The sequence below is a fragment of the Ochotona princeps genome, chromosome 17, assembly GCF_030435755.1.
Source record: "Ochotona princeps isolate mOchPri1 chromosome 17, mOchPri1.hap1, whole genome shotgun sequence".
Lineage (NCBI taxonomy): Eukaryota > Metazoa > Chordata > Mammalia > Lagomorpha > Ochotonidae > Ochotona > Ochotona princeps.
The window spans coordinates 31587541-31601555 of record NC_080848.1 but is presented as its reverse complement, the minus strand read 5'-3'; the positions used below and the strand labels follow the sequence as shown (position 1 = coordinate 31601555).

At 52.0% G+C, this 14015-nt stretch overlaps 1 protein-coding gene across 2 annotated transcripts; it reads right to left on the bottom strand.

The window, feature by feature from the left end:
- Positions 1 to 4254: 4254 nt before the first annotated feature.
- RAD51D (RAD51 paralog D) lies at positions 4255 to 12723 on the bottom strand. Of its 2 annotated transcripts, XM_004593996.4 has the most exons (10): positions 12540 to 12722; positions 12251 to 12312; positions 12004 to 12122; positions 8969 to 9050; positions 8606 to 8740; positions 8000 to 8095; positions 6234 to 6324; positions 6061 to 6131; positions 4818 to 4985; positions 4255 to 4680 (listed from the first exon to the last, which is right to left on the bottom strand). In XM_004593996.4, exons 1-10 carry the CDS (start codon positions 12619 to 12621, stop codon positions 4597 to 4599), a joined length of 990 nt encoding a protein of 329 aa, XP_004594053.3. In that variant the 5' UTR covers positions 12622 to 12722; the 3' UTR covers positions 4255 to 4596. The 2 variants fall into 2 exon arrangements, with proteins under 2 accessions (XP_004594053.3, XP_012784919.2); XM_012929465.2 differs by lacking the exon at positions 8606 to 8740 and having other exon boundaries at positions 12540 to 12723.
- Between the last annotated feature and the right edge of the window lie 1292 nt (positions 12724 to 14015).

The window sequence follows — 14015 nt, the reverse complement described above, 5'->3', positions numbered from 1 at the left end:
GACTTCTGTAAAATGCAGTGTTCTTTTTCTGAGAGTGATTACTGAGGTCACCTCAGAAGGTAAGCATGTACAGGATGGTAACCCTAATTTTTCTATGGAAATTTACTCTCTCAAGGGAGTTACTCCCCAAGATGTCAGGAGGCTTCCCAGAGAGAGGAACCAGTACCAGAGCTCGACCGGCTCCTGGAGACAGAATTGGCTGCATAATTTGTGGGCACAGCGCAAAAGGTGGGTCCCTTGGTCAAGACTTCAGAACTTCAAGATGGCAACAGCGGAACATTAAACTAAAACCTGTGAGCCAGCACTGGTCACATACCATGAAGCCAGCCCTGCCTACTGAGGAGGCTGGCACGAGCATCCCAGGCATGGTAAGCCTCCCAGGCATGGTAAGCCTCCTTCCCAGCGATACGTAACTACACCTAAAATAAGTATAAGACACAGTTCACTAAGGTCAGGAATAAGACAAGCACTGAAGGTAGTGCAGCTGATGCAACAGGACAAGGAAAAAAAGATGAAGAGCATTCAACGTGACTGCTAATTGATCACACACGTAGTTCTAATTTAAACAGTGTATGCCCCACAGAACCTTCTCCGACACCCGTTCTCAACAAACAGCTGACGTGCTACCCACACAACTCCATGCTTGAACAGATACGTATGCAATCCCTTGTCTCCTCGGGGCGCACGTCTCAGGAATAAACAGACACTGATGTCTCCTAATCAGCTTTATTGATTTTCACCTAACCCTCCAGCTCTTTCATTCTAACCATACCTGCCTTCCCTGAGTATCTGTCATTCTCTTATCTTCCCTGGGGGAAATGAGAAAAACGTTGATGAAGTAGAGCTGGTATCTAAGCTTGAGAGAGGTAGGTGGGGCTGTGCAGCCTGCGCTGCTATTGGGGAGCAGTGTGAAAAAGACTCCTGCTGGAACACACATGGTTACAGCTGTAGGGAGCACGCTGGGAAGCAGTGGACTTGGCACCAGGCAGACTGGAGTCTGGGTCCCCGTCCTCCCACTCACTGAGCTCCTGCGTCTGTACAGAATAGTGCTCTGTGCCACAAGGCTGTGCCAAGGCCGTAGTGAGGCATATAGGGGGCCTGAGCACACATGCGAGTCCCGAGTCCCAAGACAACCAACTTCAGGGCCATGCAGGGTAACAGAGGCCTACCCAATCACTGCCCAATACACACACACACACACACACACACACACCACCCTCCACCCCACCCGCCCCCACTCCCTCCTAGGAGAACTATTTTCTCCTGATGGCCACAACCTGCACTGCATTAAAATCTGTCCCAGCTGGTGTTCCAGAGCTGTTTCCAGGTGGGTCTGAGCCCATCACAGTTATCCCATTTGTCCTGCCAGTTACTAAATTAGATGGGGGTCTATGAAGACATTTTGACTCAGAGACATGAAGTCAGCTTTGCTTGGAAGGAAGGTCTGAGTGTTCCTTTATTTTCTTTTAATTTTTATTTTTCATCCTATTTGAAAGGTTCAGAGTCAGAAACATAGCTGTCGGGCTCGGCAGCGTGGCCTAGTGGCTAAGGTCCTCGCCTTGATCCCATATGGCCGCTGGTTCTAATCCCGGCAGCTCCACTTCCTCTCTATCTCGCCTCCTCTCAGTATATCTGACTTTGTAATGAAAATAAAATAAATCTTTAAAAAAAAAAAAAAAAAAAAAAGAAACATAGCTGTCATCTGCTGGTTCCCTCCCCATATGCCCTCAACAGCCAGGGCTGGGCCAGGCCAAAACTGAGACAGGAACTCCAGGTCTTCCACGTGGTGGGGAGGGACCCAACTATTTGAACACATAGGAGGAGCTGGGTTGGAAGCAGAGGTGGGACTTGAACCCAAGCACATCAGCGTGAGCTTTAATTTAATCTGCTGTGCCTGCTCCCACCACCTGCTTTGTTCTTAAAGGGTCACAAGGGGATTCCTGTCTTGCCCATAGATATCGTCACACCCGAATTGATGCTTCCACTGGCTGCAGCCAGACTCTGATCAGAGCACTGCACGTGAGAACATAGCTGACACCAATAACAACACGGGAGGAGGCTGCAAAGGCCCTAGGTGTATTGACTGAGCCACTACATTAACCAATATGGACTACATGTTATTAAAGATTAGAACTGGTCTTACTGTTTAGGTTTTTGCATGCCACATTTTGTTTCTTGCAGGGGAAAGCAGACTCCATCTACAAAGGCACTTTCACCTCAGCCTCCGGGAGTTTAAATGGCTGATTGAAGGCCATTGAGTGCTACCACATAGTAGGGAGTCAATATTAATTTTGCCTAATTTCTTTTTTTAAAAAAAGATTCCATTTTTTATTGGAAAGTCAGCTATACAGATAGGAGGAGAGGCAGAGAGGAAGATCTTCCATCCATTGATTCAGCCCCCAAGTGGCTGCAACAGCCAGAGCTGAGCTGAGACGAAACCAGGAGCCAGGAACCTCTTCTGGGTCTCTCGTATGGGTACAGGGTCCCAAGGCATTGGGTCATCGTCGGCTGCTTTCCCAGGCCACAAGCAGGGAGCTGGATGGGAAGCAGGACCGCCGGGATTAGAACCGGTGCCCTTATGGGATCCCAGCATGTACAAATGAGGACTTTCAGCTGCTACACTACCACTCTGGGCCCAATTTTGCCTAATTTCAAATGAAGGACATTCAATAGTCTCTTGTGGAAAAATGTGGGGGAAAAAAGGCTCTGGAGATTCAAGAGAAAAACATTCCTGCATTCTTCTTCTTATGCCATCTTTGTAACACACTAATGGGCAGTTGTTCAGCCTAGAGGTTAAGTCACAGGTTTAAACGCCCTTGTGCCTTTGCACATTTGGGAAACGACCCGGTAGATGGAAGCTGTCTCATCTGCTTGCTCCTTCTATGACTCTACCTTTCAAATAAATAAATGTTTTTCAAAGGAATTAAATGAAATGTAGTTGGGGCTAGCATGTGGCACAGCAGGTTAGACCATGACTTGGAATGCCCACATCTCATATTACAGCGCCAGTTCAAGTCCCACTCCCTGCTAATGGGTCCTGAGAGGCATTCTGGAAGATGGTTCAAGTGTCTATTACATGAGAGACCAAACAGAGTTCCAGGTTCCTGACCTCAGCCTGGCCCAGCCCTGGCTGTTGTACACATGTGGGGAGTTAAACAGCAGATGGAAGACATCTCTTTATCTCACTCTGTTTCTCAAGTAAATGAAAAAAATAAACATTAAAAAAAAAAAATGTGGTCAGGGAAAGATCGGCATAGCCATCAGGACACCACATGTACCCCATGACCACACACCTGGGTTTAAGCCCCCACTTGCTCTACTCCTGCTCCTAGCTTTCTGCTGTAGCAGATCCTGGGAAGCAGCGGGTAATGGCTCATGTGGCTGGGTCCCTGCCACCCATGTGAGATTCCTGCAATGAATTCACAGTTCCAGCTTCAGTCTGGTCCAGCCATAGCTGTTGTGAACAATTAGGGGGCGAATCAGGGATGGAAACCCTGTCAAAAAAAAAAAGTAAAATATATGGGCAGTAAGCAACCCCAACCATTTGTCTACTTTGTCTTTTATTTTGCACTCCCCTCCCAGATGGGGTAACGACTGCTGGACGGATGGCCACAGTGCTGATAACAGGAGGCTGATTTCACACACTAGGGCATGAGGCTATGGGACAGCTGGCAGGAAGAGGTGTAGTTATATTGCATCTCGGAGCCACCAGCAATGAACTTCTACATAAAGGACTAGGTTTGCCATGTACAACTGATGCCAGCATCAATCTTCCCGGCTGCTTGACTGAGCATGTGCATTCTCCTCTGTTTGTGGGCCAGGCCACGGTCCAGCACCTTTGCTTATTCCATCCTGGGGAAGGGCCCCATGGGGCACCATGCATATTAAACACAAGGCTGGACTCACTGGGCGTTCACGACTTCCCTCCCTGTTAACTTATATCCCTGGGACTGCAGCAAGCTCACATTCCCACCCGGTCATGGGACACTTCCAAGTATGTGAAACCAAACCAGCAAAAAGAGAAGAGGAATAACTGTTCTTTGTAACCATGCTGAAAAACCACCTTTTAGGGGACATCAGCTCAGTGAAGTTCCTTTTTCTTCTATTTTCGAGAGCAGGACATAGACAAGTTTTGCATCTGTGAGGTTATTTCCCCAGTAACCTAGGGAAGGAAAAGGGAGCCCCGACTTACTGATCCAGAGTTCCTGCTAACTGCACTCTCCAGCTCATTCCCCACTCCCTCTCCCCAAAATAACAGTGAGACGGAATCAAGGTAAGCAAGCTGCAGGCCTCCTGGCTGGGACATTGCACTACAACTCAGTGTAGGGTCAGATGGAGACACTCAGGCTGATCCAGTCAGTCATTAATGTGCCTCTCCAGAGATGCTCCGAATCGCCCATGTGGCTTCTGTGGGACCAGGGACGGAGTCTGATCCTCTGGCCTCGCAGAGCAGCCTGCCACTGCAGCCTGTGGCCCTGGTGAGACAGTGTCTCTGCTCTGGCCAGCCTGAGAACGCAAAGTCCCAAGGGGTGAGTAAACAGCACGTACTATGAGGGGCCTCCATGTGCACCCCCACGTCCCAGTCCACAGCCCCAGTCATGTCTGCTCTTCCTGTAACGCTGGCCCCAGCTCCGCAGGCCCCCAGGCACCAATGTCCACAATCTCCTGGATACCTGTCGGCTGGGAGAGGGAAGAGAAGTTGAGTTACTCAATGCCAAGAAAGTAGTCCCTTTTTGTTGCAGCGTCTCAGTATCTAGAATTCTACAAGACACTGTGGGCAGGGGAACTACCCTGCAGCGTCCCAGAGGCCAGCTTACCTGACGAGAGGATTTGGTTAGACACACTGTGCGCTGCCTGCTGCCTACTGCTCCTGCTCCCTCAGGGATGCCCAGGAGTACCCGGGTGTTTGGCACAAAGCTCCAGGAGCGTCCAAGAGCAGGTTTAACCTTCCCACTCTCCCTGTCTTGAGTCACGTGGTTGGTCACCTGCAACACAATGACAAAGAAACACCCAGAAGTCAGTGCCATGGCACAGTAAGCAAAGCCAATGCCTGTGGTGCTGGCATTTCATATCGGCATCAGTTCAAGCCCCGGCTGCTCCACTTCCAACCCAGCTCCTTGCTAATGTGCCTGGGAAAATTACGAAAGGTAGCTCAAGTTCTTGGGTCCCTGTTAGTCATGTAGGAAATGCAGGCTCTTGGTTCAGCCTGACCTAGCCCCAGCTGTTGGCAACCATTTGACGAGTGATCAGTAGGTGAAAGATCTCTCTCTCTTTGCCTTTCAAATAAAAAATTATACATATATATATATATAATTTACATATATAAATAATATATAAATGTATGAATAAATTAATATATGATTTATATATTTAATTATATATGTATAATTATATATATGGCGACTTTTAGTCACTAGCTTACCATGTAGGTTCTAATCCTGGTGGCCCTGCTTCGCATCCAGCCCCCTGCTTGTGGCCTGGGAAAGCAGTTGAGGATGACCCGAAGCTTTGGGACCCTGCACCCGCATGGGAGACCTGGAAGAAGCTCCTGGTTCCTGGCTTTGGATTAGTGTAGCTCTGGCCGTAGCAGCCATTGGGGAGTGAATCATCAGGTGGAAGATCTTCCTCTCTGTCTCTCCTTCTCTCTGTATATCTGACTTTCCAATAAAAGACAAATAAATAAAATAAATCTTAAAGAAAAAAAACAAGACCAGGACCTGACACGGTAGCCTAGTGGCTAAAGTCCTAGCCTTGCATGTGCCAGGATCCCATATCAGAGCAGCTCCAGCTGTTGTGGTCGTTTGGGGAGTAAATCGTTGGACGGATCTTCTTCTCTGTCTCTCCTTCTCTATATATATCTGACTTTCCAATAAAAAATAAAATAAATCTTTAATAAATAAACAAACAAGGCCATCCTAATCCCCTGTAGTTACAGTCCAGGAAGATGGGTCATGTCCTTTCCCAAGAGCACTTTTGGAGGTTCAGAAATTGCCATTCACAGGAAATAAAGGGAAATCTAAGACTAGAAATGAAGCTCATCGCCCAAGTCCGCTTCCTCACCACCACTGCCATGCCGAGATCCCGGGCCAGGGTCTTCAGCTCTCGGGCCAGTTGCATCATCAAGGCCAAGCCTGGGAGAAAAGCAGAGAGTGAGGAAAACTAGAGGCCAGGGACTGGGTCGGCCACACAGCAGACTCCACGTCCCTCACCCCAGGTTCGGTGACACCATTTACCTTCCCTCTGCTGCCCTCCCAGAAGTGGGGAGACTACAGCGGTGACCGAGTCCACGACTACTACCTTCATCATCCCTGAAGAACCAGTCACCTGCAGGGATCGGAGAAGCAGGTGCCATGAACCAGTGGTCTCTAGGGGCACCCAGTGTCAGACACGCTGGCTTCTCCATCAGAAACTGACATAACTTCCCCAGCCACAAACATGGCGGCAGGGGTGTCAGGGAATGTCAACAAGCCCGCCGCTGACACGCCTGACAGACTCTACTGAAAGCTCGGGCAGAGAGAGTGTTTGGATTTCAGGACAATCATGTCATGTCGCAGTGCCAGCCGAAGTCCCCGCTCAGCTTCCCGTCCAATTAGTTCCTGCTGATGTGCACCACTGGAGGCAACACATGACAGCTCAAGTACTCGGGTCTCTGCCACCCACACGGGAGATCAGGATGGGGTTCCGGGTTCCCAGCTTTGCTCAGGCCCAGTCCTGGCTGTGGTGAGCATTGGGGGAGTGAGAGGATTGAAGATCTTTCTTTCCTGCTTGCCTTTCAACCACATAAAAATAAATAAAAATGAACCAGTATTCGGCGCACCACTTGGGACACCTGCATCCTACAGCAGAAGCTCAGATCTTGGTTCTGGATCTTCTGGGCTTCCTGCTGATGGACACCCTGGGTCTGTGTTCATGAGGGAGATCTACATGGAGCTCCTAACTCCTAGCCTTGCTGTGGCCCAGCCCAGCCCAGCTGTTATGGGCACTGGAAGAAGAAACAAGCATCTGGGAGATCCTGTCTCTGTTGTTCTGCCTTTGAAACATTTCAATAAGAAACACAAAGATGAGACTATGTGGGATGGATGCTGTACTGCATCTTGTGTCACTGCTGCTTGGGATGCCTGCAACTCAATCCAGGTCCTACATGGGTGGCAGGAAGCCAGAGCTATCATTTGCTACCTCCTAGATGCAGCGGCAGGAAGCTAGGTCAGAAGCAGTGGTGGCTCCTCAGATCCCAGGCACTCCAGCACTCCACCCAGCTCCCTGCTCGTGGCCTGGGAAAGAAGCTGAGGATGGCCCAAAACCTTGGGACCCGCACCCGCATGGGAGACCCAGAAAAAGCTCCTGGCTCCTGGCTTCAGATCAGCTCAACTCCGGCCATTGTAGCCACTTGGGGAGTGAACCAATGGATGGAAGAGCTTTCTCTCAGTATGTCATTCTCTCTATACATCTGCCTTTCCCAAAAAATAATTAAATCTCTCTCTCTTTTTTTTTAAAGTTAGATATAGCATTTGATTTTTGCCCAACTAAATGTACGGAGGATAAAAAGAAGTCTCCCAGTGTGAACATGAGATTTTATTTCCTAATAAAAAGCAAAGTACAGAAAAGAACCATCTCTCTCTCAACTGCTCTGAATATGGATGTGCTGTGTGAAGATAAGACGCTTCAAGCTGAAGCAGCCACAATCGTGAAGAGAAAGACAAGAGAATCAGGCACAAAAATCTAGTGCTCTGATACAAAGCACATGCCAGTCCCCAGGCTCACATGAAATCATTAAACGTCCTTGAAGTTCAGTCTCTGTCAGCCTCTCTTACTTGCAGCTTAAGGTATTCCTCACTGATCTGATGGGGAATGCAGACACAAGCAGAAGAAATCGCTCTTGTTCAAGAGGCTTTCTATTACTGGCAAGCACATCGGTGCTCCTGGAGCCTGCAGGAGGATACAATCCCTGCCAGCGCCTGGCCAACAGGTAGAGCGGGGCGTGGCACAACAGCGGTCTCACCTGCTGGGCTATGGTGCCTCGGATGTCCTGCAGCACATTCAGCATCTGGAAGATGTCAAATGCACGGGCCACCTGGATCCGCTGCAGAGCTGCTGCCTGTAGCGGGGCGGGAGACCCCAGGAAGCAAGGACTTTGGATAAGAGGGTGCCAGGGGTCAAGGATGGCAGGGGTGGGGAAGGGGTGGAGAATCACAAGGTGAGAAGGGAAAGAGATAATTGGATCCGAGGAGGTCCAAGATGGCAAATGAGCTTTGTCTAATGGGCCAGTTCTCACAGCTTGGGTACTGAGCCATGGAAAGGTATGATACAATTGACTAGCAATGCCTGCCACAGGCAAGACATGGGCTGGAAACACAAATGTTGGGTCTCTACCAGCCCAAATATGCTGGGAAAGTTTCCTGGAAGGGAGGGCGTGGCTGGCATCCAAGCTGGGATGATGATGTTAACAGGGGAGGCTTAAGGTCTACAGGGAAGTTTTTCCAAAAAAACAAGTGTTAAAAGCAAGAAATGGTTATTCATCCAAACAGCCTGAAGCCTTGGAAAGGAGGGGATCACGGGGTCTTCCTCTGTCAGAATCTCAAAGAAACCCAGCTGTCCCACTCCTTACCTGTTCCTCCTCATCATGGGTTCTAGCCTGGAGCAGCTGGAGGAGGCGTGAGGCTGTCAGCCCTCCATTGGAATCAATGTACAAGACGTTCTGCTGTAGGCTGTGGGCCACAGATGCAGCCACACACAGACACACCTGAGTGGAGGCCAGGGAACCAGGGAAACGTGAGCCCTCCCAAGGGGTGCAGGATGGAAGCTCCCCACCACATCTTGCCCGGATTCCAGTGACACAGAAGGGCCAAGTGCAAGCTTCCTCGTTCACCTTCCCTGTTTGAACTCTAAACCCACAGTGGGAGAACCGTCAGGGAGTCAGGGTTTGGCGCCCACCCTTGTTGGTCCTCCTGGCTGCAGGCCTCACACGTACCTGAGTTTTGCCACTACCCGGGGCTCCCACAATTTCAGTTACTTCTCCAGTATAAAGACCAGCATCAAGAAGTTTGTCCAGGCTAATGGCGAAGAGAGAAAAGAAATTATCAGAAAGTTAATGAGAAAAAAAGAGTGAAGAAGCAATGCAAAAATGTTCTTTCCAAGGGACCTGGTATGGTGGTTCAATTAGCTAATCCTCCCCTGCAAGTGCTGGGATTCCACATGGGCGCTGGTTCATGTTCTGGCAGCCCTGCTTCCCATCCAGCTCCCTGCTTGTGGCCTGGGAAAGCAGTCGAGGACAGCCCAAAGCCTTGGGACCATGCACCCACGTGGGAGACCCGAAAAAAAAGCTCTTGGCTCTGGATCAGCTCAGCTCTGGTCATTATTACCATTTGGAGAATGAACCAGTAAACAAAAGATATTTCTGTCTCTCCTACTCTATGTAAATTTATCTTTCCAATAAGATGAAAATGAATAATAATAATAATAATAATAAGGAAATTGCCCAAAAAATCCACTTAAAAAAAAAGATTTATCGTATTTTTATTGGAAAGTCAGATATACAGAGAGGAAGATCTTCCATCCAATGATTCATTTCCCAAGTGACTACAACGGCCGGTGCTGCGCCCATCTGAAGCCAGGAGCCAGGAACTTCCTCCAGGTCTCCCATGCGGGTGCAGGATCCCAAAGCATTGGGCCGTCCTCGACTGCTCTCCCAGGCCACAAGCAGGGAGCTGGATGGGAAGCAGGGCTGCACCCCTCTACTCCACCACCTTTCACACCCCACTTGAACCATGGCCTCCCAGGGCAGATGAGGTGGAGCCAAGTTCTCAGATATGGGTGTGTGAGAGGCAGAACGGCAAGTGCTGGAGTTCTTGCCCAATCCTGAGCAAGTTCCTGAATTGAAAGTCCCACCTTCTTCATCTACCGAATGAAGCTTCTGATGATGACAAGCCCGCCTGGCAGTGGTGGCCATAAAGAAATCACAAAGTGGCACAGTTCTGCTCCCAGCAAGCTTCACGGAATGCCCAGCTGTTCCTCGATGGCCATGCCTGCCTCTTCTGGAGCCTTCCTCCACTCACTGGTCTCCCCTGCACAGACCCAAGCCTGTCCTTGACTTTGTCCTGCCTGTTCCCTGCGTGTGAGGTGGTCTGAACAGCTCCCTACTGCATGATGTTGTCTCTCCAGGGCACTTCCTCCACCAGTCGCTCTCCCACGCTCACGGGACACTCGTCTCCATAAGACCTCACAAGTATGTCATCTTTAAGCACCTGGCAGGCAGAGTGTGGCTTGCTCAGTACCAGGAGGCAGGCACTCAGCCAGGACCTGACAGATCACAATCCTGGACCCCCAGCAGCAGGGGCAGGCACCATGCTACATGAACCATGCCAAGAGAGTATTACAGAGATAACAAAGGCTAAAGCAAGCCAAAGACCTTTGTTGCAGCAGACATTTGCAGCAAATTCTGCACCAACGGGCCAGGAAAGAGGTCAGATACGTTTGGCCACAAAATGTCTATTGTCTTCCAACTCTCTTCCCTCCCCACTTCAACACAGCAGAAGGCAGCTGCTCCTTTCTCACAAGTCCTTTTGTTCCCTCCCTGCTGCAGCCAGTGGTGAAGGAACCAAGCTCTAGGTTACACAGCCCTGGGCTTGGGCCTCTCCTCTGCTACTCATCCCTCTGAGGGCAACCTCAAGTGAAGGTCAGGATCTCTATTCATGGGGTCACTGATGAAGATTAACAACCTAAGCTAGGGAGGCGTGGTAGCCAAGCAGCTAAAGTCCTTGCCTTGAATGCACTGGGATCCCATATGGGCACCAGTTCGTGTCACGGCGGCCCCGCTTCCCATCCAGCTCCCTGCTTGTGGCCTGGGAAAGAAGTTGAGAACAGCCTAAAGCCTTGAGACTCTGCACCCACGTGAGAGACCCAGAAGAGGCTCCGGGTTCCTGGTTTTGGATTGGCTCAGCTCCAGCCGTTGTGGGCACTTGGGGAGTGAACCATCGGATGGAAGATCTTCCTCTCTGTCTCTCCTCCTCTCTGTGCACATCTGACTTTCCAATTAAAAAAAAAATCTTTAAAATAAAGGGCCTGGGCCCGGCGGCGTGGCATAGAGGCTAAAGTCCTCGCCTTGAAAGCCCTGGGATCCCATGTGGGCGCCAGTTCGAATCCCAGCAGCTCCACTTCCCATCCAGCTCCCTGCTTGTGGTCTGGGAAAGCCGTTGAGGACGGCCCAATGCATTGGGACACTGCACCCGTGTGGGAGACCCGGAAGAGGTTCCAGGTTCCCGGCTTTGGATCGGCGCACACCGGCCCGTTGCGGCTCACTTGGGGAGTGAATCATCGGACGGAAGAACTTCCTTTCTGTCTCTCCTCCTCTGTGTATATCTGGCTGTAATAAAATGAATAAATCTTTTAAAAAAAAAAGGGGGCCTGGCGCAACAGCATAGTGGTTAAGGTCCTCGCCTTGCACATGCCGGGATCCCATATGGGCTCCGGTTCCAATCCCGAAGGCCCTACTTCCCATCCAGCTCCCTGCTTGTGGCCTGGGAAAGCAGTCCAGGACGGCCGAAATCCTTGGGACCCTACACCCACATGGGAGACCCAGAAGAGGCTCCTGGCTCCTGGCTTCGGATTGTCTCAGCTCCAGTCATAGCACTCACTTGGGGAGTGAACCATTGCACAGAAGATCTTCTCTGTCTCTCCTCCTCTCTGTATGTCTGCCTTTCCAATAAAAATAAATAAATCTTAAAAAAAAAAAAAGCCTACAGCCAATGGCTGTGAGTGGAGACACCCCCTCCAGGCTAATGGGGGTAGGGTCAGACAAGAGCCTAGCCAGTGTGCCTACGATACTGACATCTGGGAGATCTCAGTGCGGAGTGAGGGAGAGGTGAGGCAAGAGCCCAGAGGTGCTGCTCAGTACCCCAAAGTGCTCAGGACAGCCTACACCCAAATGCTCCCCAAAACCACGCAGCCAGGGCTGGGCTGAGAGGTTGCCACCCTCCGCCCATCTGCTTCCCAAGTTCACATACTGACCCGCCTATGCCTGTGGACAGGATGGCAGTGGAGGTCTTCAGTTCCTCATAGAGGTCAGCGCCGTTGATGGGGAAAGCTGAGAACTGGGCCAGCAGCACCCGCCTCAGTGCGACCAGGGCCTGCCAAAGGGCCGGACAGCAGGCTCCACAGCAGCCCAGACGGCTGGCAAGGCGCCCTCCAGGGGGACAGGCCGGACCACCCTCACTCCAGGGCCTCCTTCGCTCCCCAATCCCAGGGTGAAGCTCACCTTATAGGACAGGCCAGACTTCTGGGCCACCTCCTCCAGGTCTGCGGAGGCCAGGTCCACCACTGAAAACAAAACACTTGGAGCTGACTGGTCGAGGGGGGCTTCCAGGCCCGGGGTCCCCGCCTCCCTCCATAGAATGGGGAACTCTTGCTTCCCCAGGGCATGGAGCTCCAAGAGGCTGGGGTGCTGGGCCACAGGCTCCTGCCCTTCCCCTGAGGGCTCGGTTCTCCCGCCCTCATTTCCCGGGGCTCTGTGGAAAGGTGTGTGGCTGACCGCCCAGGCCCATCACCTGTCCTGATCCCACAGCTCCTCAGCAGCTCGATCATCTCCTGGCTGAGCCCAGGGCACAGCCCGACCCTGAGCACACCCATACCCCGGCAGGCCCGGGACGTGGCGTCACATGGACATCCGCAGAGCCCCCTCAGGACGCCCCTCGCGCGCCTCTCTGGAGAGGGGCCTGACCCGCGGGCTGCAGGAGGAAGGAGCCGCGTGGAGGGCGCAGGAGGAGCACTCGGCGGCAGGACACGGGCGCCCACACGCTCGCCGCTTCCGGGTTCCCGGCAGGCGCGTTGCGTGGGCCGAGGGCGCAGCGCCACCTGCCGGCCACCCCGGGCGAGCCCCGCAGTCCCAGCTTCCCGCGTGGCCCAGGGCCCGCGCGCCCACCCCTCACCCCTGGCTGCCCTCGGCCTCCACCTCCTTCCCTGACTCTTGTGTGCCAGCTCGCATTACAAAAGCTGGTAACAAAAATGTTGAACTCTTAGAAGTTCTACCCTCAAGGAGCTAACAAGGTGGAGAGGACAGGCAGTGAAAAGGAATCAAATCTATCCAGAGCTATGCTGATTAGATGATAAGCGCAAAGCAGTGTGTGTCCCTCATTCACAGGTATGGGAATTTCTGGAGCTCAGCAGGTTCAGGGGTGGTCGACAGTCAGCACAGGGCTGGGCGTCTCCATGGCTAAAGACGAAGCTTCAGCCCCCTCTGCCGGTCCCTTCAGCCGCGTATGTGCTTCCCGCCACCAAGGGCAGAGTTCCTGTCCGGCCCACTTCTATGGCTCACTCCACACACCCAACACAGGAGTGAGGGGAGGTGCGTTTGAAATTCTACCCCGGGCTTCCCTGTTGAACTCTGACACCCTTGCCCCCACCCCAGCCATCAGGCCTTCCTTTCCCTGCACGACCCCGCCCAGTGGGGTTTGCTGCCTGCAGCTTCAGGAGAGAGAATGCCAGCTCTGTAGCCAGAGCGGATCATCCCTAGAGACCCTGGCCAGGCCCACCTGTGCCCTGGGCCTCCCACCACGCCCAGGCACCTTTTTCCTCATCCTTTTGTTTCCAAGGCAGCTCAGAAGGACACTGGTATTAGGCATTCTCGGAGGTCCTCACAGATGGGCTGTATTGTGAGAGGCAGGGTTCTGGGGAGGCTGCAGATGACAGCTTAGGTGACCGCGCCCCACAACTCACGAGATACAGCCAGGCCGAGTTCTGAGCTCCTGGCCCAGCCCTGGCTGTGGGCATTTGGAGAGTAAACCTGCAGAGGGGAGAGCTGTCCATCTGTGTCTCTCTCCACACCACCTTGTCTTCCCAAGAAAAAATTTAGAAAGAGCAGGGTGGGGCTGCTGTAACCTTGACGCCAGAAGGGGCTGGAAAGGTGCTGTGGTTTATTTGTTGTCCCGCCCTCCTGTAGCCACTGGCCCTTGGCCCAGCACACCCCAGGTGAGCCTGTGGCCCAAGGCCCTGATTGTTACACTGTGTGTGGATTGTGAAGTCAG